This window comes from Tachysurus vachellii, chromosome 8 (assembly GCF_030014155.1).
Source record: "Tachysurus vachellii isolate PV-2020 chromosome 8, HZAU_Pvac_v1, whole genome shotgun sequence".
In the NCBI taxonomy this organism is placed as follows: Eukaryota; Metazoa; Chordata; class Actinopteri; order Siluriformes; family Bagridae; genus Tachysurus; species Tachysurus vachellii.
In genome coordinates this window covers 655001-677500 of record NC_083467.1, presented here as the reverse complement: position 1 = coordinate 677500, position 22500 = coordinate 655001, and the positions used below count along the sequence as shown (strand labels likewise).

Genomic DNA, 22500 nt, shown 5'->3' with positions numbered 1-22500 from the left:
CTATCTATCTAAATAACTCTAGCTAGTGAGATAATATAACATGAGATTATTCCTTTTAAATATAATGTGTGTGTGTGTGTGTGTGTGTGTGTGTGTGTAGCTTTGATTGCTTTGCTGAGGGATGGCGAGAGTCTAGAGGATCTGATGAAGCTTTCCCCTGAAGAACTGCTCCTGCGATGGGCAAACTACCATCTGGAGCAGGCCGGCTGCCCAAAGATTAACAATTTCAGCTCTGATATTAAGGTACACACACACACACACACACACACACACACATACTGAAGAAAAGGACTGTTCTGTTTTAACAAAACATCATCTAGGCTTAAAAACTTAACATTGTGTGTGTTTCTGCTGGTCCCAGGATTCCAAGGCTTACTACAACATCCTGAACCAGGTGTCTCCTAAAGGAGATGAAGAAGGCATCCCTCCCATTCCTATCGACATGTCAGGACTGAGGGTAATGTTATAGGATTTAAACAGACACAAAACAAGATCAGGTACCATGTAATCAAACAGCTGTAAGCGGCTCCTGTGAGCGTTTTCACCATCATGAGACATTTCTGTTTCTCTGCAGGAAAAGGATGACCTGAAGAGAGCAGAGCTTATGCTGGAGCAGGCAGATCGTCTGGGCTGTCGTCAGTTTGTCACAGCGAATGATGTTGTGCGAGGAAATCCTAAGCTTAACATGGCCTACGTGGCCAACCTCTTTAATAAATATCCTGCTCTGAAGAAGCCCGAGAACCAGGACATCGACTGGAGCTCCATCGAGGGTAAGTTGAACGGTAGTAGATTAGTTATATGGTAGTAGATGGATTAGTGACCCAAAACACACTTATCGGTTTATCACTGCCATTTGCAATCTTGCCATTTTCTCTCTCTTTTTTCTTCCCTAGGTGAAACCAGGGAGGAACGCACTTTCCGTAACTGGATGAACTCCCTTGGAGTCAATCCTCGTGTCAACCATCTCTATGTGTACGAAAACTCCATTTTCCCACCAACATATAAGCTAAATGATGGAAGGATGAAAGATAAATACTTACTGTGTGTGTGTGTGTGTGTGTGTGTGTGTGTGTGTTGCAGGGACCTGGCTGATGCTCTGGTCATCTTTCAGCTGTATGAGAAGATCAAAGTGCCTGTAGATTGGGACAAAGTGAACAAACCTCCATATACCAAACTCGGCAGCAACATGAAGAAGGTGAGTTCAGAGACGACTAAATTTTTTAGACAAAGTTGATTAAAGGATGGATTTACTGTAATGTAGCTGCTCAGACACTTTAATCAAAAAGTCACTAAATGCTACAAAAAGCAGAAAACCATTTTGATATAAAGGTGCTAACAGCCATTACCATCAGATAACATCACTAATTTCACATTTCTTTGTATTAGCATTACACGGCGCAGCTCACACACCCCTATACACATCCCTGTGAAGGTGCCATTACTATAGAAACAATAACATATGAGCACCTTTAATCCCAGCAACCTGTGATTTCCTTCAGAGCTTCTGACCACTTTTTAGGATTCTGCTGTATCTGATAACTAATGAGCCCGACAAACAATATAGACTTTTTTTATTGAACTGATTAGAATGAAACGTCTGACGTTTATTTGACGTTCACACACACACACACACACACACACACACACTGATTGTTGTTGCTGTGCTGTTGACGGGCAGCTGGAGAACTGTAACTATGCGGTGGAACTGGGGAAGAAAGAGGCGAAGTTTTCTCTGGTGGGGATCGCAGGGCAGGACCTGAACGAGGGCAACCGCACGCTCACTCTCGCTCTGCTCTGGCAGCTCATGAGGAGGTGAGTGTGTGTTTTGTTTAAACCGGCCTGAAATAGTAGTGCTAAAGATCTCAGCAGCTCATCCTCATAGTCAGAAATAACTTCATCTCTATTCCGTTCACTAGTCTCAGTCCTACACTGTATATACAGACACATTACTAACACTTGGTTCCTCAGGTACACTCTGAACATCCTGGAGGAGCTTGGAGATGGGCAGAAGGTCAACGATGACACCATCGTCCATTGGGTGAACGACACGCTCACACAAGCCGGAAAGAACACCATCTCAGGTTTCAAGGTGGAAACTCCATTCTGCTTTTTGTTATGATTACGTGTTGAGAAATAAGTTACTATAAGTTTTTTTTTCCAGATTAAACCAAAAATAAAGTTCTGGCTCTTTAAAGCAAAGAGATGAGATTGTTTTGTTTAATTTAAAGCTGAGGTGAGATGCACTGGTGGATCATCCTAAGGTTTAGCAGAATGTTGTTTAAACTTCATGATCTTTGGTTCCTGCAGGATGGATCCATAAGCACTAGCTTGCCAGTGCTGGACCTCATCGACGCCATCCAGCCGGGATCCATCCGCTATGACTTACTCAAGATCGAAGATCTCACTGAGGAAGAAAAACTCAACAACGCCAAGTATGTTCTCATGATCAGTTCTTATGTTTTTGCAAATCTTCCATGACACTTATCCATCCATTCACTCATCCAGTCACTCATCCTTCCACTCATCCTTCCACTCATCCGTCCACTCATCCTTCCACTCATCTGTCCACTCATTCATCCACTCATCTGTTCACTCATTCATCCACTCATCCTTCCACTCATCCATTCACTCATCCTTCCAATCATCCGTCCACTCATCCTTCCAATCATCCTTCCACTCATCCTTCCACTCATCCTTCCACTCATTCATCCTCTCATCCTTCCACTCATCCTTCCACTCATCCTTCCACTCATTCATCCTCTCATCCTTCCACTCATTCATCCACTCATCCTTCCACTCATTCATCCACTCATCCTTCCACTCATCCTTCCAATCATCCGTCCACTCATCCTTCCAATCATCCGTCCACTCATTCATCCTCTCATCCATCCACTCATCCGTCCACTCATCCATTCACTCATCCTTCCACTCATCCGTCCACTCATCCATCCATCTGAGCTATTTTAAATAGACTTTCTCTAGCCAACATTAAAGTTTTTCTTTATGTATTTATAGGATAAAAATTCCGAATTAGACAATTTTACACATCTCAACTTTCACTTCTCAACCCTGTCAGTTTATCTGCTTTTGATCACTGGAGTTATATTGACACGTCACATGCATGTGATTCTCTGGCTTTAGGTATGCCATCTCCATGGCCAGGAAGATCGGCGCTCGGGTTTACGCACTTCCCGAAGATTTAGTGGAAGTCAAGCCCAAAATGGTGATGACGGTTTACGCCTGCCTCATGGCCCGAGGAATGAAGCGAGTTTAGTGCGAGGAGCAAACCGTCGGAAAGAAACGTTTCATCTCTGCTTAGTATTGTACCAAAGTTTTGTTTTCCATTTCCTCGCTGTCTGGGGCTCGCAGGACTGACTGGACCAACCAGTGTTCTTTTTCTCTCTAATATCACCTTTGTCCAATGCTAACACTCTTGCCTAGCATAACAGAGAAAAGAGATGTATCAGTGATGTTATATTTCATGCACTCCCTGTAGCAATCATGCAGCGGCGTTGATTTTAAAGCACGGGAGGTTTTGAAATCAGGAATAAATAAAACTAATAGTTTTCTATTAACATGTGTGTGACTGTTATTGCATTATTATTATTATTATTATTATTATTATTATTATTATTATTATGTGAACTGAAGGTTAAGGTCAACAGAGGTTTAAACACACACAGTTTAGTCAGCATCTGGTAGCAAGGACTAGTTTTGATGTTGCCCCAGACACCAGGTTTGTTTAAGACTAGTTTGAATGTAAATAGTCAGAATGATCAAGTCTACAGACTACTACAAATTATTGCCCCTTCTGTGAAGCTCTTGGGCACCAGGAGTTTAATTCTCTCAGTACGGTCCCCACTGGGAGAAAAGGATAGCGGTAAGACAAAGGGGCTTTTTACACCTGGTCACTTCATGTGTTTTCTGTGATCTGATATCTACCCGATGGTAAAAAGACCAGGTCTAAATGCCCTCTGAAACGTTTTGGAGACAGATATAAATCCGACGGTACAAACCCCTTCAGGAGGTGGTCTGGGACGCGTTTCAGATGAAACTGGACAGGTGTAAATGAATGTGGTTGTTCAAGCCACATACGTCAGCTCTATACTCCTCCCAAACAGAAGTACGTCACTCAGGTGATCTTTCACACAGGCGTCTGAGGTAAAATATACCTCTGAGGGTAATGAGGTAAAATATATTAGCATTTTGGGCGGGAGCAGAAAGATCGGATCGATATCCGATTCGCCGAGACGCGTTTATGTGGTCTAATGTAAATGGAACAGTTTTAACAAATCAGATAGATATCGGATCAGAGAAAACACGTGAAGTGACCAGGTGTAAAAAGGCCTTAAGACCCACCATGAAAGGTTCCCTAATCCTAACATAAGGGTTAAGTCGTAGACATTTACATCCACACACAGTACAGGCTCCATTACCCTTCTTTATTTTAGGTGGTCTGATTGGTGTCCATCAACATAGCCAAGGTTTTTATGGCAGCTTCATGTTGATGAGTTGGAAGAGATTCAGCTATTAAATGTTCTGAACATAAAATTCTTATTATTCTGTTTAAACTGCAGCTTGTAGAGAGTAAAAAGTGCATGTTGACCGTTGGATGGGTTTTATTTGTGTAGGGAATATAATAGTTCCTTACTATGGGGAATATATAGTGGCCTGTGATCCCTTGACACGAGCACAAACAGAAACACACTGAATGTAACTGATCACGATGCAGTCAGCCGATTATATAAAACACACATTTCATTTCACTGTTATTCTGCATAAATAAATGGTACAGTAAAATATACACAGTGAGATAACAGGAAAAGAAAAGTCTATATAAGATGTTTGTGTGCAATCATTAGTCAGTCTCCAGAGATACTAGTTTACATTTTTTATTCTTTTTTCTCCCTATTTTCTAATACATTAGAAGGAAAGCATAATATTTCATTGTTGTCACAGTTTGTACACTGGCCATACAACAGTCTGCCACCGTCCCTCTGTCCTTCACAGAGGCTCTAAAGACTCTCTGATAATATATTTATATCGTTTATTTTTCAAAATTAGGTTTTTAAAAATTCTTGAGACAAAAAAAAAAGCCTGTAAAGAAAAACAGTACAGGGTTACAGTTTGTTCATCTCTCCAGAACAAAAACAAGGCTGGGTGAGGTTTCTACTGTGGGATCTAGATGAACAAGCTCCCATTGGGTTTCAGTGTCAGTGTTAACGTGGAGTCGAGCTGAGCGCAAGATCTTTGTTGCTTTCGAATGAAGTTTTAGGCAGCTAAGCTATAAACTTCACAAACAGCACTCGGGGCTAATTAGCACCCTCATTAGCAGCCTTGGGTCATGTTTTATCGTAAAAAAAATAATTTCAGCCTCATAAGGGCTCAACAACGATGGTCCAGGGTTAACTGAGACGAGATGAGCTCCGGGTCACATGACGTCAGGGCACGTCAGCATTTTTTCAATCAACAGAGGATTATTTGGCAGCTTTTCCCTCCGCGGGCATCTCTCCATTATCCAGTGTCTTGAGGAGGCGGAAGAGACCGGCCGCCTCACGGATTCGGCTGAACTCGATGCAGAACGCCTGAACCTCGATGAACAGGTCCTGCACGTTGATGATCTTGTTGCGGATCAGTGACTGAAGAAAAACGCACACTAGGCGCACTAAACGATTCTGAGAGAGAGAGAGAGAGAGAGAGAGAGAGAAGAGCATTTACATTTACAGCATTTAGCAGACCCCCTTATCCAGAGTGACTTACAACTGAGCAACTGAGGGTTAAGGGCCTTGCTCAGGGGCCCAGCAGTGGCAGCTTGGTGGACCTGGGGTTCGAACCCATGACCTTCCGATCAGTAACCCAACACCTTGACCACTGAGCTACCACATACCAAGAGCAGAGAAGAAAGAGAAGAGAAGAGAGAGAGAGAAGAGGAGAAGAGAGAGAGAGAGAGAGAGAGAGAGAGAGAAGAGAGAGAGAGAGAGAAGAGAAAAGAGAGAAGAGAAGAGAGAGAGAGAGAGAGAGAGAGAGAGAGAGAGAGAGAGAGAGAAAGAGAGAGCAGAGAGAGAGAGGAGAGAGAGAGAGGAGAGAGAGAGAAGAGAAAAGAGAGAAGAGAAGAGAGAGAAGAGAAGAGAGAGAGAAGAGAGAGAGAGAGAGAGAGAAGAGAGAGAGAGAAGAGAAAAGAGAGAAGAGAAGAGAGAGAGAGAGAGAGAAGAGAATAGAAGAGAGAGAGAGAGAGAGAGAGAGAGAGAGAGAGAGAGAGAGAGAGGAGAGAGAGAGAAGAGAGAGAGAGAGGAGAGAGAGGAGAGAGAGAGAAGAGAAGAGAGAGAGAGGAGAGAGAGAGAAGAGAAGAGAGAGAGAGGAGAGAGAGAGAGAAGAGAAAAGAGAGAAGAGAAGAGAGAGAGAGGAGAGAGAGAGAAGAGAGAGAGAGAGGAGAGAGAAGAGAGAGAGAGAGAGAGAGAGAGAGAGAGAGAGAGAAGAGAAGAGAGAAAAGAGGAGAGAGAGAGAGAGAGAGAGAAGAAAAGAGGAAGAAAATAAATAAAGGCAACTGCTATCACTAACACTATCACTAATATCATAGTCATCTCTGCTGAGAGACGAGTCTAGTGCTCACAATTCCTTATACCTAAAAAAAGCTTGTTGTGACCCTGAAAACATTTAATCTCTACTTATCTGCTGTCAACATCTGAATCACACTTGTGTGTCGCTCACCACTTCTCTAAAAAAACACCCTGGGGCCAAAAAAAATAAAACAACAAAAAAAACCCAAACCACAACAGATTCTATCATGTAGTCATTAATAAAGCTGGTGGGAAACATTTACATACATCTCTTATCCAGAGTGACGTCCAAAAGTCTCGTTGAATACATTAACTCTGGGTCACTAGGTTACAGACTTAACATCCCACGAGTCTAAAACACTCATGGTGTCAACAAACAGGGAAGAAAAGTGCTAGTCCAAGTGTTTCATGAGTAAGTTTTTCTTCAACCGTCGTTTGATAAATAACCAGTGACTCAGCAGTCGTGACAATAATCAGTACACCTAGAGTTCAGTACCATGTAGAAGCTAACCTTAATCCTCAGCATCAGTATGAATTAGAGGTGATCAGTAAGAGTTTATCAGACTCTGACCTGCATGTACTTGTCCTTGATTTGCTCGCAGGTTGAGATGCAGTTGGAGATGTACAGGTGGATGAACTCGGGCGGAAGATCCACCGCCGTTGTCAACCTGAAGCCCACACACCACATGATGTTCCAGTTATAATACGGATATGATCAGATAAGATGATTAATGCCGTTAGGAGGCCGTGTACCTGTTCACCACCTCCATGGAGTGCAAGGACATGTCCATGTTGACCAGGACGGAGAAATATTCTGTGATCTGGCTGGAGGACATGAGCTTCAGCAGCATCTCGATGGCCACCAGTGGGTTGTTTTCCACCAGATCGGGCAGTTTAGCAGGGGTGAGGCCGATGTGGTACACCAGCTTCGGGTCTTTCTCTAACTCAGCCAGCAGCTGAAAAAAAGAGGAGGAAGTTGTGAATCCGATCAGCAGAAACACACACACACACACACACACACACACACACACGCTGGTGCTCTTTATAAAGAAGTAAAAATAAAGCCTCAGTTTTGATTAATACACAAACGTGTCTGCTTCTTGTCTGTGTTTAAATTTTGATCTGATGATACTGACTTCACATCTCGGACGCTGGATTTGGAGAGACTTGATGTTGTACCTGAGACTGCTGAGATGCTGAGAGTGGACTCTTGAAGGCTTTAGCCATGATGCGTTTGGTCTCGAGGCCGGTGGCAGCACGAACGCACATGGAGCGATCCCACTGCACGCGGTGCTCGGGCTCAGCTGGACTCAGCCACGCAAGCTCGGCCTCGCTCGCCTGGAACAACGGCGGCGCCGGTCGGATCAACTCGGGACGGAAATGACCTGTATGTGGAAGATACAGAATAAATACAGCCTCTCACTGCAGTCCCAGAAGTACTGATAAATGAGTACATGCAAACTTCTGAACTGACTTTAATGCAGCAGCTGCAGAAGTGTTGAAAACAAGTGGAATGCTTTATATTAAGGCTCCCGTTAACTCACTGTGAACTTCAGAATTAATAAACTATTCATAATGTTCATGTAATGTTCAACTGACATTTGTCTAAAATGTTATCTAAACACACCTGTATTTATTGTTTATTTAAATCTAAGGGCCTTTTTACACCTGGTCACTTCGTGTGTTTTCTGTGATCTGATATCTACCCGATGGTAAAAAGACCAGGTCTAAATGCCCTCTGAAACGTTTTAGAGACGGATATAAATCCGACAGTACAAACCCCTTCAGGAGGTGGTCTGGGACGCGTTTCAGATGAAACTGGACAGGTGTAAATGAATGTGGTTGTTCAAGCCACATACGTCAGCTCTATACTCCTCCCAAACAGAAGTACGTCACTCAGGTGATCTTTCACACAGGCGTCTCGTCGGGTCTTAAAACGCGCTGCTGCTGCCAGCGAAAACGCAGCAAACAGTAAACGCTGTTTTTTGTAACATAAACGTCGTAACCAGTTTTTACGTCTTCTTTTTGATCGTGTTCTGAAAACCGCACACACCAAAGTGTGTTCTATTTTAATTACCCCGGAAATGAGGTCAAATATATTAGCATTTTGGGCAGGAGTAGAAAGATTGGATCGATATCCGATTCGGCCAGACGCGTTTATGTGGTCTAATGTAAATGGAACAGTTTTAACAAATCAGATAGATATCGGATCAGAGACAACACGTGAAGTGACCGGGTGTAAAAAGACCCTATAATAAGGCAAAAATATTATTTTGTGGAACTTGATGGTTGAACAGCAGACACCTCATTTCTGCTCATTAGTCAATAACAGGTCTGCAAATGGCTCCAGAATATCCTTAATGAATTTTAAACCAAGTGGAATAAACTTTATCACTGAGTTTAAAATGTGACAAGGAGCAACAGACGCATGATTTTACCCATCAGAATTCTTGACATTTTTTGCTACTTGCTCTGGGGAAACTTTTTTTTCTTGAAAAAATTTAATCAAAATTTATGAGTCACACTGAAGAACAGTAAAATATAATAAACGACTCTGTAGCGTTTCCTAGTTTATGTTTAGATTTATTCATAATAAGAACCAAATCACTAAGAGCTTTTCGCTCACTAAAGTCTTCAATATTTCATTTCTCTCAGTGTCTCAGTTCTGAAAACTAGATCCAGTGTAAACACACAGATTCTTACAGATTAGAGCTTAGAAGGAACCAGGCGCTTTAGGGAAGAATGTTTATTGTAACAGTAAATGGAAGTGCACTTACTCTCCAGAGGTGGGCGTGGCCCTGTAACCAGTGACTCTGTGATCTGATTGGCCAAGGAGCTGTCAAAGCCTGAGTGGGAGGAGTCAGGGTCAGGGTCGCCGAGGAGGCTGGGAAAACTGGCTTTGCTCTGAGTGGGAAGCTCCGACTGACGCTCTGGATTGATTGATCACACACACACACACACATACACATACACACACACACATACACACACACACATACATACACACACACGGACATATACACACACACACACACACGGACATACACACACATACATACACACACACGGACATACACACACACACGGACATACACACACGGACATACACACACACACGGACATACACACACACACGGACATACACACACACACGGACATACACACACACATACACACACATACACACACATTTATTCTCTAATGTGGTATTTTTTTTAAATAACCTCTGAAGATCAGTTCAACAGACAAAAGCTGATTACCGGCGAGAGCGAGCTGGAGTCCACTGATGTCGATGGTCTGCGGTGCCGAGCTCACGTCCATGCAGGAGATCTGCCGTGGAGTCTTCTTAAAGAGCTCCCGAGGAGGAGCCAGCATCAGCTGGGAGAGAAAAAACTTCTCAGGCAGAGTGACCGGGGGAAGGAAACCTAGACAAGAGGGAAACACAAACCTGTGACTTTCTGTGTGGGATTTAAAAATACATAATAATAATCCTGCTACATACAACTATGTCAGCAAGTGAGCTCAGTCCTCCTGACTTGGTGTTGGTGTTGGTGTGTGTGTGTTAAATGCAGCAAAATCATGTCCACAGTCCTGATAAACTGCTCCACTGATCCATTAGAACATTAAAATTCTTGGTTTGCGACAATGTTCAGGCTGGTGGAACGTGTCAAAGTAACGTGAAGGTCATGTTCTCCCAGCAGAACACGAAGCAGAGCATCACACAGCCTCCACCGGCTCGGTTCATGCTGAATGCACTGACTTCACCTGTGTTTCACACATCCTGTAGATACACGTGCTGCATATGTGAGTGGTGTTACAATGTACTGATCAGCATCTTTACACCTGAAGGATTAGTAACAGTACACAGGTGATTAGCCATCTAAGCTACATCACTTAAGGAAGTTTGGTCTGCCACAGGAGCTGTTGATGCTGTTCTACACTGCAGTCATTGAATCTGTCCTGTTCATATCCATCACCATCTGGTTTGGTGCAGCAACAAAACAGGAAAGGAACAGACTGCAACACACAATAAAAACAGCAGGAATAATAACTGGTGCCCCCCCTGCCCACACCCAAGGACTTGTACCACACAAGAATCAGAAACCGGGCAGTAAAAATCACTACTGATCCTTCACACCCTGGACACAACCTCTTTCAGCTCCTCCCTTCTCTCAGGTGCTACAGAACTCTGTTTACTAAAACTGTCAGACACAGGAACAGTTTGTTTCCCCAGACAATCACCCTGATTAACACCTCACCATCATTATATTCACTGCTTCATATCTATAAGTGCTGCATTATCAGGACTGTCAGTCATCACATCATCTGTATATATTACACACTACTGCTGCTGTATATTGTACTAAAGTATAATATTACACAATATTGTTATTTACACTCTCACACTTTATGTACATAACTGATCATATTCTATATTCATATTTAATACTCATTCTGTCTATATTGTATCTCATCATCTGTATTGTCTTGTATAGTATAGTGTTATTTATGTGTGTATTGTATAGTATAGTGTTATTTATGTGTGTATTGTATAGTATAGTGTTATTTATGTGTGTATTGTATAGTATAGTGTTATTTATGTGTGTATTGTATAGTATAGTGTTATTTATGTGTGTATTGTATAGTATAGTGCTATTTATGTGTGTATTGTGTAGTATAGTGTTATTTATGTGTGTATTGTATAGTATAGTGTTATTTATGTGTGTATTGTATAGTATAGTGTTATTTATGTGTGTATTGTATAGTATAGTGTTATTTATGTGTGTATTGTATAGTATAGTGTTATTTATGTGTGTATTGTATAGTATAGTGTTATTTATGTGTGTATTGTATAGTATAGTGTTATTTATGTGTGTATTGTATAGTATAGTGTTATTTATGTGTGTATTGTATAGTATAGTGTTATTTATGTCTGTATTGTATAGTATAGTGTTATTTATGTCTGTATTGTATAGTATAGTGTTATTTATGTGTGTATTGTATAGTATAGTGTTATGTATGTGTGTATTGTATAGTATAGTGTTATGTATGTGTGTATTGTATAGTATAGTGTTATTTATGTGTGTATTGTATAGTATAGTGTTATTTATGTGTGTATTGTATAGTATAGTGTTATTTATGTGTGTATTGTATAGTATAGTGTTATTTATGTGTGTATTGTATAGTATAGTGTTATTTATGTGTGTATTGTATAGTACAGTGTTATTTATGTGTGTATTGTATAGTATAGTGTTATGTATGTGTGTATTGTATAGTATAGTGTTATTTATGTGTGTATTGTATAGTATAGTGTTATGTATGTGTGTATTGTATAGTATAGTGTTATTTATGTGTGTATTGTATAGTATAGTGTTATTTATGTGTGTATTGTATAGTATAGTGTTATGTATGTGTGTATTGTATAGTATAGTGTTATTTATGTGTGTATTGTATAGTATAGTGTTATGTATGTGTGTATTGTATAGTATAGTGTTATTTATGTGTGTATTGTATAGTATAGTGTTATTTATGTGTGTATTGTATAGTATAGTGTTATTTATGTGTGTATTGTATAGTATAGTGTTATTTATGTGTGTATTGTATAGTACAGTGTTATTTATGTGTGTACTGTATAGTATAGTGTTATGTATGTGTGTATTGTATAGTATAGTGTTATTTATGTGTGTATTGTATAGTATAGTGTTATTTATGTGTGTATTGTATAGTATAGTGTTATTTATGTGTGTATTGTATAGTATAGTGTTATTTATGTGTGTATTGTATAGTATAGTGTTATTTATGTGTGTATTGTATAGTATAGTGTTATTTATGTGTGTATTGTATAGTATAGTGTTATTTATTTGTGTATTGTGTAGTATAGTGTTATTTATGTGTGTATTGTATAGTATAGTGTTATTTATGTGTGTATTGTATAGTATAGTGTTATTTATGTGTGTATTGTATAGTATAGTGTTATTTATGTGTGTATTGTATAGTATAGTGTTATTTATGTGTGTATTGTATAGTATAGTGTTATTTATGTGTGTATTGTATAGTATAGTGTTATTTATGTGTGTATTGTATAGTATAGTGTTATTTATGTGTGTATTGTATAGTATAGTGTTATTTATGTGTGTATTGTATAGTATAGTGTTATTTATGTGTGTATTGTATAGTATAGTGTTATTTATGTGTGTATTGTATAGTATAGTGTTATTTATGTGTGTATTGTATAGTATAGTGTTATTTATGTCTGTACTTTTGAGAGTCACAACAGCTGGAACCAAATTCCTTGTGTGTGTAAACATCAACAGGCCAATAAACCTGATTCTGATTCTGGTTCTGATTCTGATACACGTGCTGCATATGTGAGTAGTGTTACAATGTACTAATCAGCATCTTTACACCTGAAGGATTAGTAACAGTAGACTGGTGATTAGTAACCTGACAGGTGACGCTCGTGCTCGTCCTTTCCGGGGCTGAGCAGGTGAGCAAACACGGCACAGAACGGGTTGGAGGCGAGCGGCTCGGTTCGGTACATCTCCCACAGCAGGTAGAGTGCAGCGAGGCGCTGAGCAGAACCGGGCAGGAGGTCGGCATGCTGTAGGAGCAGCACCAGCACAGAACCTGCACGGAAGTGCTCGGCTTTACCGAAGCAGTGATGGAAGGCACTCGCGAGACTCTCGAATGAGGTTCCGGCACAAGCCTCCTCAGACAGCAGGCCCAGCAGCGTGGTCAGCTCCTTCGGCGCCAGGGTCATCACTGTCCCTCAATAAACACTCTATAATAAACACTGTATAATAAACATTAATGTAATAAACACTGTATAATAAACACTGTATAATAAACACTAATGTATAATAAACACTGTATAATAAATATTAATGTAATAAACACTAATGTAACAAACACTAATGTAATAAACACTGATATATAATAAACACTGATGTAATAAACACTCTATAATAAACACTGTATAATAAACATTAATGTAATAAACACTGTATAATAAACACTGTACAATAAACACTAATGTAATAAACACTGTATAATAAATACTAATGTAATAAACACTAATGTAATAAACACTAATGTAATAAACACTGATATATAATAAACACTGATGTAATAAACACTCTATAATAAACACTGTATAATAAACATTAATGTAATAAACACTGTATAATAAACACTGTACAATAAACACTAATGTAATAAACACTAATGTAATAAACACTGTATAATAAACACTGATGTAATAAACACTGATGTATTAACACTGATGTATTAACACTGTATAATAAACACTGTATAATAAACACTGTATAATAAACACTGTATAATAAACACTGATGTAATAAACACTGATGTAATAAACACTGATGTATTAACACTGTATAATAAACACTGTATAATAAACACTGTATAATAAACACTAATGTAATAAACACTGATGTAATAAACACTGATGTAATAAACACTGATGTATTAACACTGATGTAATAAACACTGATGTAATAAACACTGATGTAATAAACACTGATGTAATAAACACTGATGTATTAACACTGTATAATAAACACTGATGTAATAAACACTCTATAATAAACACTGTATAATAAACACTGTATAATAAACACTGTATAATAAACACTGTATAATAAACACTGATGTAATAAACACTGATGTAATAAACACTAACCTACACACTGGGGCTCGCGCACGGACCAAAACAACAAGCTAATGCTAACTGTTGAGTTTAAATAGCGCCGATCCTGTGAACTTCATTATTACTGAACACCAGGTTACAGCTTATTAACACCACAAAAACACTAAAGTCACTAAATTAAATTAACGCTGTTATTTCTACATTAGCCGATTAGCTCAAAAGCAAACAAACGGCTCACCGTTACCCACAAACCCTTGCGGCTAAGTGCCGAAATGCCCCATGGGAACTGAGGTTCGTTAAAATAAAATAGTTTTTACATTCTTTCTTTCTTTTCAGATAAAACACATATATAAAGGAATCAGTGAATAATTAAAAGCGTTAAATAAATAAATACGCATGTTTGTTACAACGTCACTGAGTTGTAAAACTATTGTAACCCGGAAGCGATCCTGTCCTAACCCCTTTTTGTATTACCCACAATCCTCTCGTTCTTCCTTTTCCAGCTTCCCCTGACGCGGTGAGTTCTGACTGAGAGACGGACATTAAATCTGCGTCCATCTGATGGTTTAGTGCCGAAAAACCGTGCGGCTGTTAATCTGTGTGTGTGTTAGTGTGTGTGTGATGGTGTGGGGCCGAGAATTAGTGCTTATACTGTGTGTGTGTGTGTGTGTGTGTGTGTGTGTTAGTGTGTGTGTGATGGTGCGGGGCCGAGAATTAGTGCTTATACTGTGTGTGTGTGTGTGTTAGTGTGTGTGTGTGTGTGTGTGTGTGGGGCCGAGAATTAGTGCATATACTGTGTGTGTGTAACTGGGATATGTGTGTGTGTGTGTTAGTGTGTGTGTGAAGGTGTGGGGCCGAGAATTAGTGCTCATACTGTGTGTGTGTGTGTGTGTGTGTGTGTGTGTGTGTGTGTGTGTGTGTGTGGGGCCGAGAATTAGTGCTTATACTGTGTGTGTGTGTGAAGGTGTGGGGCCGAGAATTAGTGCTTATACTGTGTGTGTGTGTGTGTGTGTGTGTGTGTGTGTGTGTGGGGCCGAGAATTAGTGCTTATACTGTGTGTGTGTGTGTGTGTGTGTGAAGGTGTGGGGCCGAGAATTAGTGCTTATACTGTGTGTGTGTGTGTGTGTGTGGGGCCGAGAATTAGTGCTTATACTGTGTGTGTGTGTGTGTGAAGGTGCGGGGCCGAGAATTAGTGCTCATACTGTGTGTGTGTGTGTGTGTGTGTGTGTGTGTGTGTGAAGGTGTGGGGCTGAGAATTAGTGCTTATACTGTGTGTGTGTGTGTTAGTGTGTGTGTGATGGTGTGGGGCCGAGAATTAGTGCTCATACTGTGTGTGTGTGTTAGTGTGTGTGTGAAGGTGTGGGGCCGAGAATTAGTGCTTATACTGTGTGTGTGTGTGTGGGGCCGAGAATTAGTGCATATACTGTGTGTGTGTAACTGGGATATGTGTGTGTTTAGTGTGTAACTGGGATATGTGTGTGTGAAGGTGTGGGGCCGAGAATTAGTGCTCATACTGTGTGTGTGTTAGTGGTGTGTATCTGTGTGTTGGTGTGTGTGCACGTGTGTCTGTGGGGGTTAGTGTGTGTGTGTAGGGGTTGTTTTGTTTGTTAGTGTGTATCCGTTGGGGTTAGGGGGTTGTGTGTGTGTTGGTGTTACTGTGTCTGTGCGGTTGTGTGTGTGTTGGTGTTACTGTGTCTGTGGGGTTGTGTGTGTGTGTGTGTGTTAGTGTGTGTGTTTAAAGTCCATATTAAAGACATGATTTTCTCCCTGTAATGAACAGATGGCGCCGCTTAAGAAAGGAGGTGAGAAGAAGAAGGGACGGTCTGCTATTAATGAGGTGGTGACTCGGGAATACACCATTAATGTCCACAAGAGGATCCACGGCATGTGAGTGACGTCCGTCTGTCCCCCGTCCGTCTGTCCCCCGTCCGTCTGTCCCCCGTCCGTCTGTCCCCCGTCCGTCTGTCCCCCGTCCGTCTGTCCCCCGTCCGTCTGTCCCCCGTGTGTGTGCACGTGCACATTTATTAGTTGTGTATTAAAGGAAGGTTGGTGTTTGTTAGTGTTTGTTCAGAGACAGACTGATGTCACTGACCTAAAGATGGAGCTCTGGTCTGTTTGGTGGAGTTTTGGTGGTCAGACTTATGGTGAGTTTGGAGCACTGAGCTGATTAAAGTGCTGTTCAGCTACAACATGCTGAAAGTCCTCAACACTGAGCTGGAGAAACAAACGGGTGTAGTTGTAGGAATTCTGTGTTGAAGGTCGAATGGCATTGTGGGAAATGTTTAAATGTGAGACTCCTGTATAAATAAATAAATAAATAATAAACAGTCGTCAGTATGATGTCGTTTGGTCAGTAATAAGTCCTGAATAACCCAAACTCAGATGTAGTGCGTTAATACCACAATGTTATAACCACTAAATCATGAGATAATAACAGAACTTATGTAGCAGAAGGGGCGGAGCTTCCAGAGCCTCAGCGGGTTAGTAGCAGGTTCTGAGTGAATGTAGCGGGTTTTAGAGGAAGCTGTTCTGGTGCCATGAGGAGGTTCTGCTCATTTGTGTGTGTTCTAAATCTGATCTTCTCTCCTGCAGCTCCTTCAAGAAGCGAGCGCCTCGTGCCATCAAGGAAATCCGCAAGTTTGCTATGAAGGAGATGGGCACGCCCGACGTCCGCATCGACACCCGTCTGAACAAGGCCGTGTGGGCGAAGGGAGTCAGGTAACGCGTCACACCCACAATAGGTCCATGCAGCATCATTCCATCACAACGTCAGACTGAAAGCCTTCCTGTGTTTGACTCCATCAGGAACGTCCCCTATCGCATGCGCGTGCGTTTGTCCAGGAAACGTAACGAAGACGAAGATTCACCCAACAAGCTGTACACGCTCGTCACGTACGTCCCAGTCACCACGTACAAAGGTGAGTGAGCCGAGCGCACGCCGCTAAGCTTACACTTCTGAGTCAGGTACGAGATCTACCGTAGGTCAGATACAGAAGCGTCCCACAAGGAGCTGGAATATGAAGCTGAGCATCTCGTCGAGGTCTCGTGTGTGTTCATTGTGTGTAGTTGGATTTCTGCTCCGTAACGTCAGTCATTAAAATGGCTTTACTATTAACACGATACTGAAGGTATCATGAGCTTTTGTACACTTTGTGAGGTGGTAACTTTTATAGATGAGAATTGTTCCAAGATAACTGCACGTCCCCAAGTGTCACGTTTATAGTTGTGCATTTTGTTTGTCTCATGACTCACGGCTGTAGTGAGAATCGGCTTTCTACATTAATCTTTAATTTTGCACTTTTTTTCTCTGCAGGTCTCCAGACCGTCAACGTGGATGAGAACTAAATGTACGTCTCATAAAATTGTAATAAAATTCTAAAAAGTTTGGGGTTTGCATTGTGGTTTTTTCTTCTTCACCTAAATCTGGGTCCATCTTCAGGATCGTGCTCTTGATGAAGGTGGACGTTCATATTAAATCTCACACTGATCCAGAAAGCTGTTGTTTCCCACATCGAATGCAGTCAGTTATGTTCTCAGTAAGAGGCTTCAGCTTCATGTGTGCTGATGTTACAGCTTCATGTAAGTCCTCCAGGTCACACTGGAGACATGAGCGGACTGCAGGAATTTAACCTTAATGATCACGTGCTGATTTTTTGGGTGGATTTTTATACCAGAGATGATAAAAAAAATGAGCAGTAAGTGTGCTTTGGTGTAAGGGTTTTATTCTAGTTTTAGACAATTAAAATAAAATGTTAACAGGATTAAAAAAACATTTTAGTAGTTTGCATATGATTTAAAAAAAAAACACTTTATTCAGCCGTACACTCAGTGTTGAAGGCACAATGTGGGGAAAGTGCAGAGATTGTTTAAGATTATACACAGTAACATAGTAAAATTATAGAACAGTATTTAATGCTACACAGAAAGTCACACTTTAGGTCACTGCCACGACACTTCAGATGTCGTGTAGATTCTTCTGCAGTGGGCTTTTTTTCTCCCCCCCACATCAGTCGTGTGTGTGTGTGTGTGACGTCACAAGTGTGCGGATTTTAATCATTAAGGCACCGTTTGTTTTTTCCCCCCTTTGTATGGCGAGTGAGATAAGAACATAACCTTCTGAATTCTTTGGCCATATGGTTTTAATTGTTTATTTAATAATTAATAAAGAAAGACCAGCTTCCCTTTAAAACATTCACAGACCCATCATCACTGGGCCACTGAGATCCACCACCTGGTGATCCAGCGAGAAGTGAATCAAATACGACTTCAATTTTGTTTCCTTCCATCATCTCTTCTGTCCAATGAACACAGGAGTGTATAAAAACCAAGCTCAAGCCCAGTATGTATACGTTTGTATGTACAGGTTTCATGGTATCCAGGTAAAGCAGAAGCTCCCTATTCAACACCTCTTCTCTTCAAACACCCCCCCCCCCCCCCAAAAAAAAAAAAAAACCCAGCAAACTGTGTTCTGTTCAGCTGAAAGTGAGGAACCTCCAGAACTGTGATTGAACGTGCAGGACTTACATGAACAACGAGTGAAGTTCCAAACTGAGACAACACATTTCCCCTATCGTGACAGACAATATTACACTATTTTGACTTGTGCTGCTGCCACAGGGACGAGAAGAAACGTCTCGTTTTTGTCTCAACATGGCACGTCCTTTTTCTTGCCCATCCCTGGTGTTTCCTTGTTTCACTACACCCACGGATTGAGCAAAACTGGCTACAGAATCACAGCTTCCTGTTAGCATCTAAACAGATCGGTCTAAGATGGTCCAGGTTTCAGCTGATGCTTTGCTGGACCATCAGCAGTCCTGATCGCTGCTGATACTGCTGATCCTTCGCCACTGCAATCTTCCCAGTGAGATCCAGTGGTTTGTCCAAGAAGTTCACCAGTACCTGCTCGGTCAGCAGCGATGCCAAAATCTGCTCGAAACTCACCGTCCAATCGGCGTCTGCCTCCGACACGCCCCCCCCGGCGGATGCAGAGGCCGTCTGGTCCGGTCCCTTCGGTTCGGTTCCCTTGTTCCGGGCCTCACCAATCTGCAGCACTAAACTGGTGACCACAGCAATGGCTTGGAAGAGTTCGTTTTCACCAGGAACGCTATGGAACATGCTGCACAGCGTCTTGCAAAACTGGACGAACTCTCGCTGTTGGAGAAAAAAAACAAGTCATGTTTAACTCTTATAAAGTGCTGAGCTGCATCAGTGTGAGTGAGGAGGCCTGCAAACCTGCCCCAGTTACCCCAGTCATGGGCAAAAGTTTCTCTAAAGTACTGAGGGACGCTTGTGAAACCATACACTACCACTACCCCACCCACACACACACTACCCTACACACACACTACCTCACACCCACACTACCCCCACACACACAGATTTTTTTTTTTATACCCTGACTTTGTTCAGCTCGTGCTATGAGCATCCGGCCCAGTTGGACTCATCTTGCTCACACTTGCTGGGTCTGGACTTGATTAGACATGATCTGATCTCACTGAAAGACTTTATCTTGGTTTGGCTGACCAGGACCAGGTCTGATTGTGTCTGATTACAAAACACTCACTTGTTTCATGTGAGGCAGTGGTTTCTCCAGACCTTTGTCTTTCTCCTTGCCCAAGTCCTTCAACATCTGCTTCAGCTGCTCTTCGTAGCTTTTCTCCTCTCCTGAAAAAACCAAACCTGTTTATTCCACATCCTCTGAGAGAAACAGGAATTTATTTGCATCGGACTTAGATAAAGAGCTCGGTGCCTTTTATCTCTCACTTGGGAAGCCAGTAAAATTCAAATGAAACTAGATTATAATCCACAATGCTGTACACTTCGTTGTTAGTGTTTCATCATGAAGCACAGAATCTGGTCTCATAATAATGGGTTCTTTCCCACAGGTGATGTCCAACAGGTGGTGCTGAGTATATTCAGGACATGGTGCTGGTGAACGCTACCCAGTCTTGTGAGGAAACTCTACAGCATTTGTAAAAATACAGCTTCTTAATTCAACAACCAACATTTGACTGTAGGCTTCACCAAATCTAAAGATTATTTCCTCTCATGGCCAGCAGGTGGCACTGTTCCATCAGCTCATGACTGCTATAAGATGCCAGTGTGTTGTGGGGACCTCACCATCATATCCACTGATCTATTACAGTTTCTACTGAAGTCACTGTGGATGTTTATTTAATGAGATGTTACTTAATGTTCAGTACCATTGGGCAGGTTGACACACAGAGGTCTGGTGGTGGAATCCATCGGAGGCTTCAGAGGAGAAGGATTGCCTTCGTTCTCAATCAGGGCTAAAGATCAACAAGAACAAGGAGGAAAAATGGGTTTGTGGGTTCATTAAAAAAACAAACAGAATTTCGATAAATAAACCGGTCAATTTATGTCTGTATCTTTTATGAGACAGAAATCTTATTTTAAAAAAAAGTTGCATTCATTTAATCTTAGTAATAGATTTAGAGTTCTAACGTGATTTAACTCACCGGGTGGAATGTGGAGACGATAGAGGAGTCGGACTTTCTCATTCAGCTCCTCACAGTACAGGATGTCTACAGAGAGAGGGAGAGGGGGAGAGAGGGGAGAGAGGTAGACAGAGAGAGAGAGAGAGAGAGGGAGAGAGAGAGACAGAGAGAGAGAGAGGGAGAGAGGGGAGAGAGGTAGACAGAGAGAGAGAGAGACAGGAGGGGGGGAGAGGTAGACAGAGCGCGAGAGAGGGAGAGGGGGAGAGAGGGGAGAGAGGTAGACAGAGAGAGAGAGAGACAGGAGGGGGGGAGAGGTAGACAGAGAGAGAGAGAGAGAGAGAGGGGGGGAGAGAGAGAGAGGGGGAGAGAGGTAGACAGAGAGAGAGAGAGACAGAGATAGATAAAGAGAGAGAGAGGGGGAGAGAGAGAGACAGAAGGAGAGGGGGGGAGAGGTAGACAGAGAGAGAGACAGAGACAGGAGGGGGGGAGAGGTAGACAGAGAGAGAGAGAGAGAGAGAGAGAGAGGGGGAGAGAGAGAGACAAACAGAGATAGATAAAGAGAGAGAGACAAACAGAGATAGATAAAGAGAGAGAGAGACAGAAGGAGAGGGGGGAGAGGTAGACAGAGAGAGGTAGACAGAGAGAGGGGAGAGAGAAAGAGAGAAAGCGATAGAGACAGAGAGGGAGAGAGAGTAGGAGAGATAAAGAGAGAGAGACAGAGAGAGAGAAAGAGAGAAAGGGGGGGGAGAGACAGAGAGGGAGAGAGATAGAGAGAGAAAGGGGAGTAAAACCTGTTCATGAGGATTAACTTTATATAGTGACAAAAAACAGTGTCTCTGTTACTGACAGGATGTAATGAATAATACATGAAGTAACACACACACACACACACACACACACACACACACACACACACACACACACACCGATCCAGCGGGCAAACTGGCTGAATGTGATGTGGTTTCGTCCCTCCTGGTCCAGCAGGTTGAAGGTTCTCTGTGCCACTGTATCTGTGTGTGACCCACACTGCCACGGCACCAACAGCACGTAAAGGCTCTTAAACTGGGCTCGGTCCACTTGGTACTGCTCAGGAGAGGAAGAACACACACCGTCTCCCCAGTACAGGTTAATGAAATGTTCCGTCTGAAACACACACACACACACACACACACACCATTTATCACGAGTGCTTTTTTCATACAAGAAACAATCATTGAATACCAAACTCATCAGACGCACCTTAAAGAGGTCGTAGAGTTCTGACAGAACCTCCTGAGAGAGCGAGACACCAGGAGAGACGAGCCGCAGCTATGGCAACACAACATGATGTATACAACATGATTGTGTGTAGAACACACGCCCATATATACACAGTGTTTCACTATGAACATCTCAGTGTCTTATAAATCATTCCTTATTTATCGTTCAATTTTCAGGATTTTATTACAGATTAGATGTGTGTGTGTGTGTGTGTGTGTGTGTGTGTGTGTGTGTGTCTCACAGTGTTCTCTTTAGTCGTGTCCTCGTGAGCCTGCAGCACTTGGATTCTGTGTCTCGATCTCATCCTTTCCAGCTGCTTTACTGTCAGGTCCCCAAATTTCTACACACACACACGCACACGCACACGCACACACACACGCACACACACACGCAGACACACACAATCTTAATAATCTATCTTTATATCCCAAACAATCACAATAAACACTAATTATCTAAAACACACCTCATATGCATCACTGATGAGAGAGCTGATTTGTGTGTGTCCGGACTCTTCAGCACTCACACATGACCCCTCGTCGTCTCGGACACGTTC

At 41.8% G+C, this 22500-nt stretch overlaps 4 protein-coding genes across 7 annotated transcripts in view; 2 read left to right on the top strand and 2 right to left on the bottom strand.

Annotated features, from left to right (window-relative positions):
• lcp1 (lymphocyte cytosolic protein 1 (L-plastin)) overlaps window positions 1–3575 on the top strand; it is a 10017-nt gene extending 6442 nt beyond the window's left edge. Inside the window, exons 8-16 of the mRNA XM_060875648.1 lie at window positions 101–243; window positions 362–457; window positions 575–770; window positions 894–972; window positions 1081–1195; window positions 1679–1812; window positions 1969–2089; window positions 2308–2432; window positions 3142–3575. Coding sequence (XP_060731631.1) covers window positions 101–243; window positions 362–457; window positions 575–770; window positions 894–972; window positions 1081–1195; window positions 1679–1812; window positions 1969–2089; window positions 2308–2432; window positions 3142–3274 — 1142 coding nt within the window. The 3' untranslated portion in view covers window positions 3275–3575. The remainder of the gene's footprint in view (window positions 1–100; window positions 244–361; window positions 458–574; window positions 771–893; window positions 973–1080; window positions 1196–1678; window positions 1813–1968; window positions 2090–2307; window positions 2433–3141) is intronic.
• Window positions 3576–4876: 1301 nt separating this feature from the next.
• On the bottom strand, window positions 4877–14490 carry cnot11 (CCR4-NOT transcription complex, subunit 11). 4 transcript variants are annotated; one of them, XM_060875642.1, is made up of 8 exons: window positions 14260–14490; window positions 13002–13350; window positions 9818–9982; window positions 9335–9487; window positions 7737–7942; window positions 7311–7513; window positions 7129–7225; window positions 4877–5675 (listed from the first exon to the last, which is right to left on the bottom strand). In XM_060875642.1, the coding sequence occupies exons 2-8, from the start codon at window positions 13315–13317 to the stop codon at window positions 5478–5480; spliced, it is 1338 nt and encodes a 445-aa protein (XP_060731625.1). In that variant the 5' UTR covers window positions 13318–13350; window positions 14260–14490; the 3' UTR covers window positions 4877–5477. The 4 variants fall into 4 exon arrangements, with proteins under 4 accessions (XP_060731625.1, XP_060731626.1, XP_060731627.1 ...); XM_060875643.1 differs by having other exon boundaries at window positions 13002–13338; XM_060875644.1 differs by having other exon boundaries at window positions 14465–14480.
• A 168-nt stretch (window positions 14491–14658) lies between these two features.
• On the top strand, window positions 14659–17611 carry rpl31 (ribosomal protein L31). Its single transcript, XM_060875646.1, has 5 exons — window positions 14659–14743; window positions 16007–16113; window positions 16819–16944; window positions 17032–17144; window positions 17540–17611. Exons 2-5 carry the CDS (start codon window positions 16007–16009, stop codon window positions 17569–17571), a joined length of 378 nt encoding a protein of 125 aa, XP_060731629.1. The 5' UTR covers window positions 14659–14743; the 3' UTR covers window positions 17572–17611.
• Window positions 17612–18228: 617 nt separating this feature from the next.
• LOC132849781 (TBC1 domain family member 8) overlaps window positions 18229–22500 on the bottom strand; it is a 16965-nt gene continuing 12693 nt past the window's right edge. The window contains exons 13-20 of the mRNA XM_060875641.1: window positions 22411–22500; window positions 22186–22284; window positions 21924–21992; window positions 21611–21827; window positions 20706–20771; window positions 20430–20516; window positions 19790–19890; window positions 18229–19377 (exon numbers count right to left, since the gene is read on the bottom strand). The exon at window positions 22411–22500 is cut by the window's right edge and continues 7 nt beyond it. Coding sequence (XP_060731624.1) covers window positions 19009–19377; window positions 19790–19890; window positions 20430–20516; window positions 20706–20771; window positions 21611–21827; window positions 21924–21992; window positions 22186–22284; window positions 22411–22500 — 1098 coding nt within the window. The 3' untranslated portion in view covers window positions 18229–19008. The remainder of the gene's footprint in view (window positions 19378–19789; window positions 19891–20429; window positions 20517–20705; window positions 20772–21610; window positions 21828–21923; window positions 21993–22185; window positions 22285–22410) is intronic.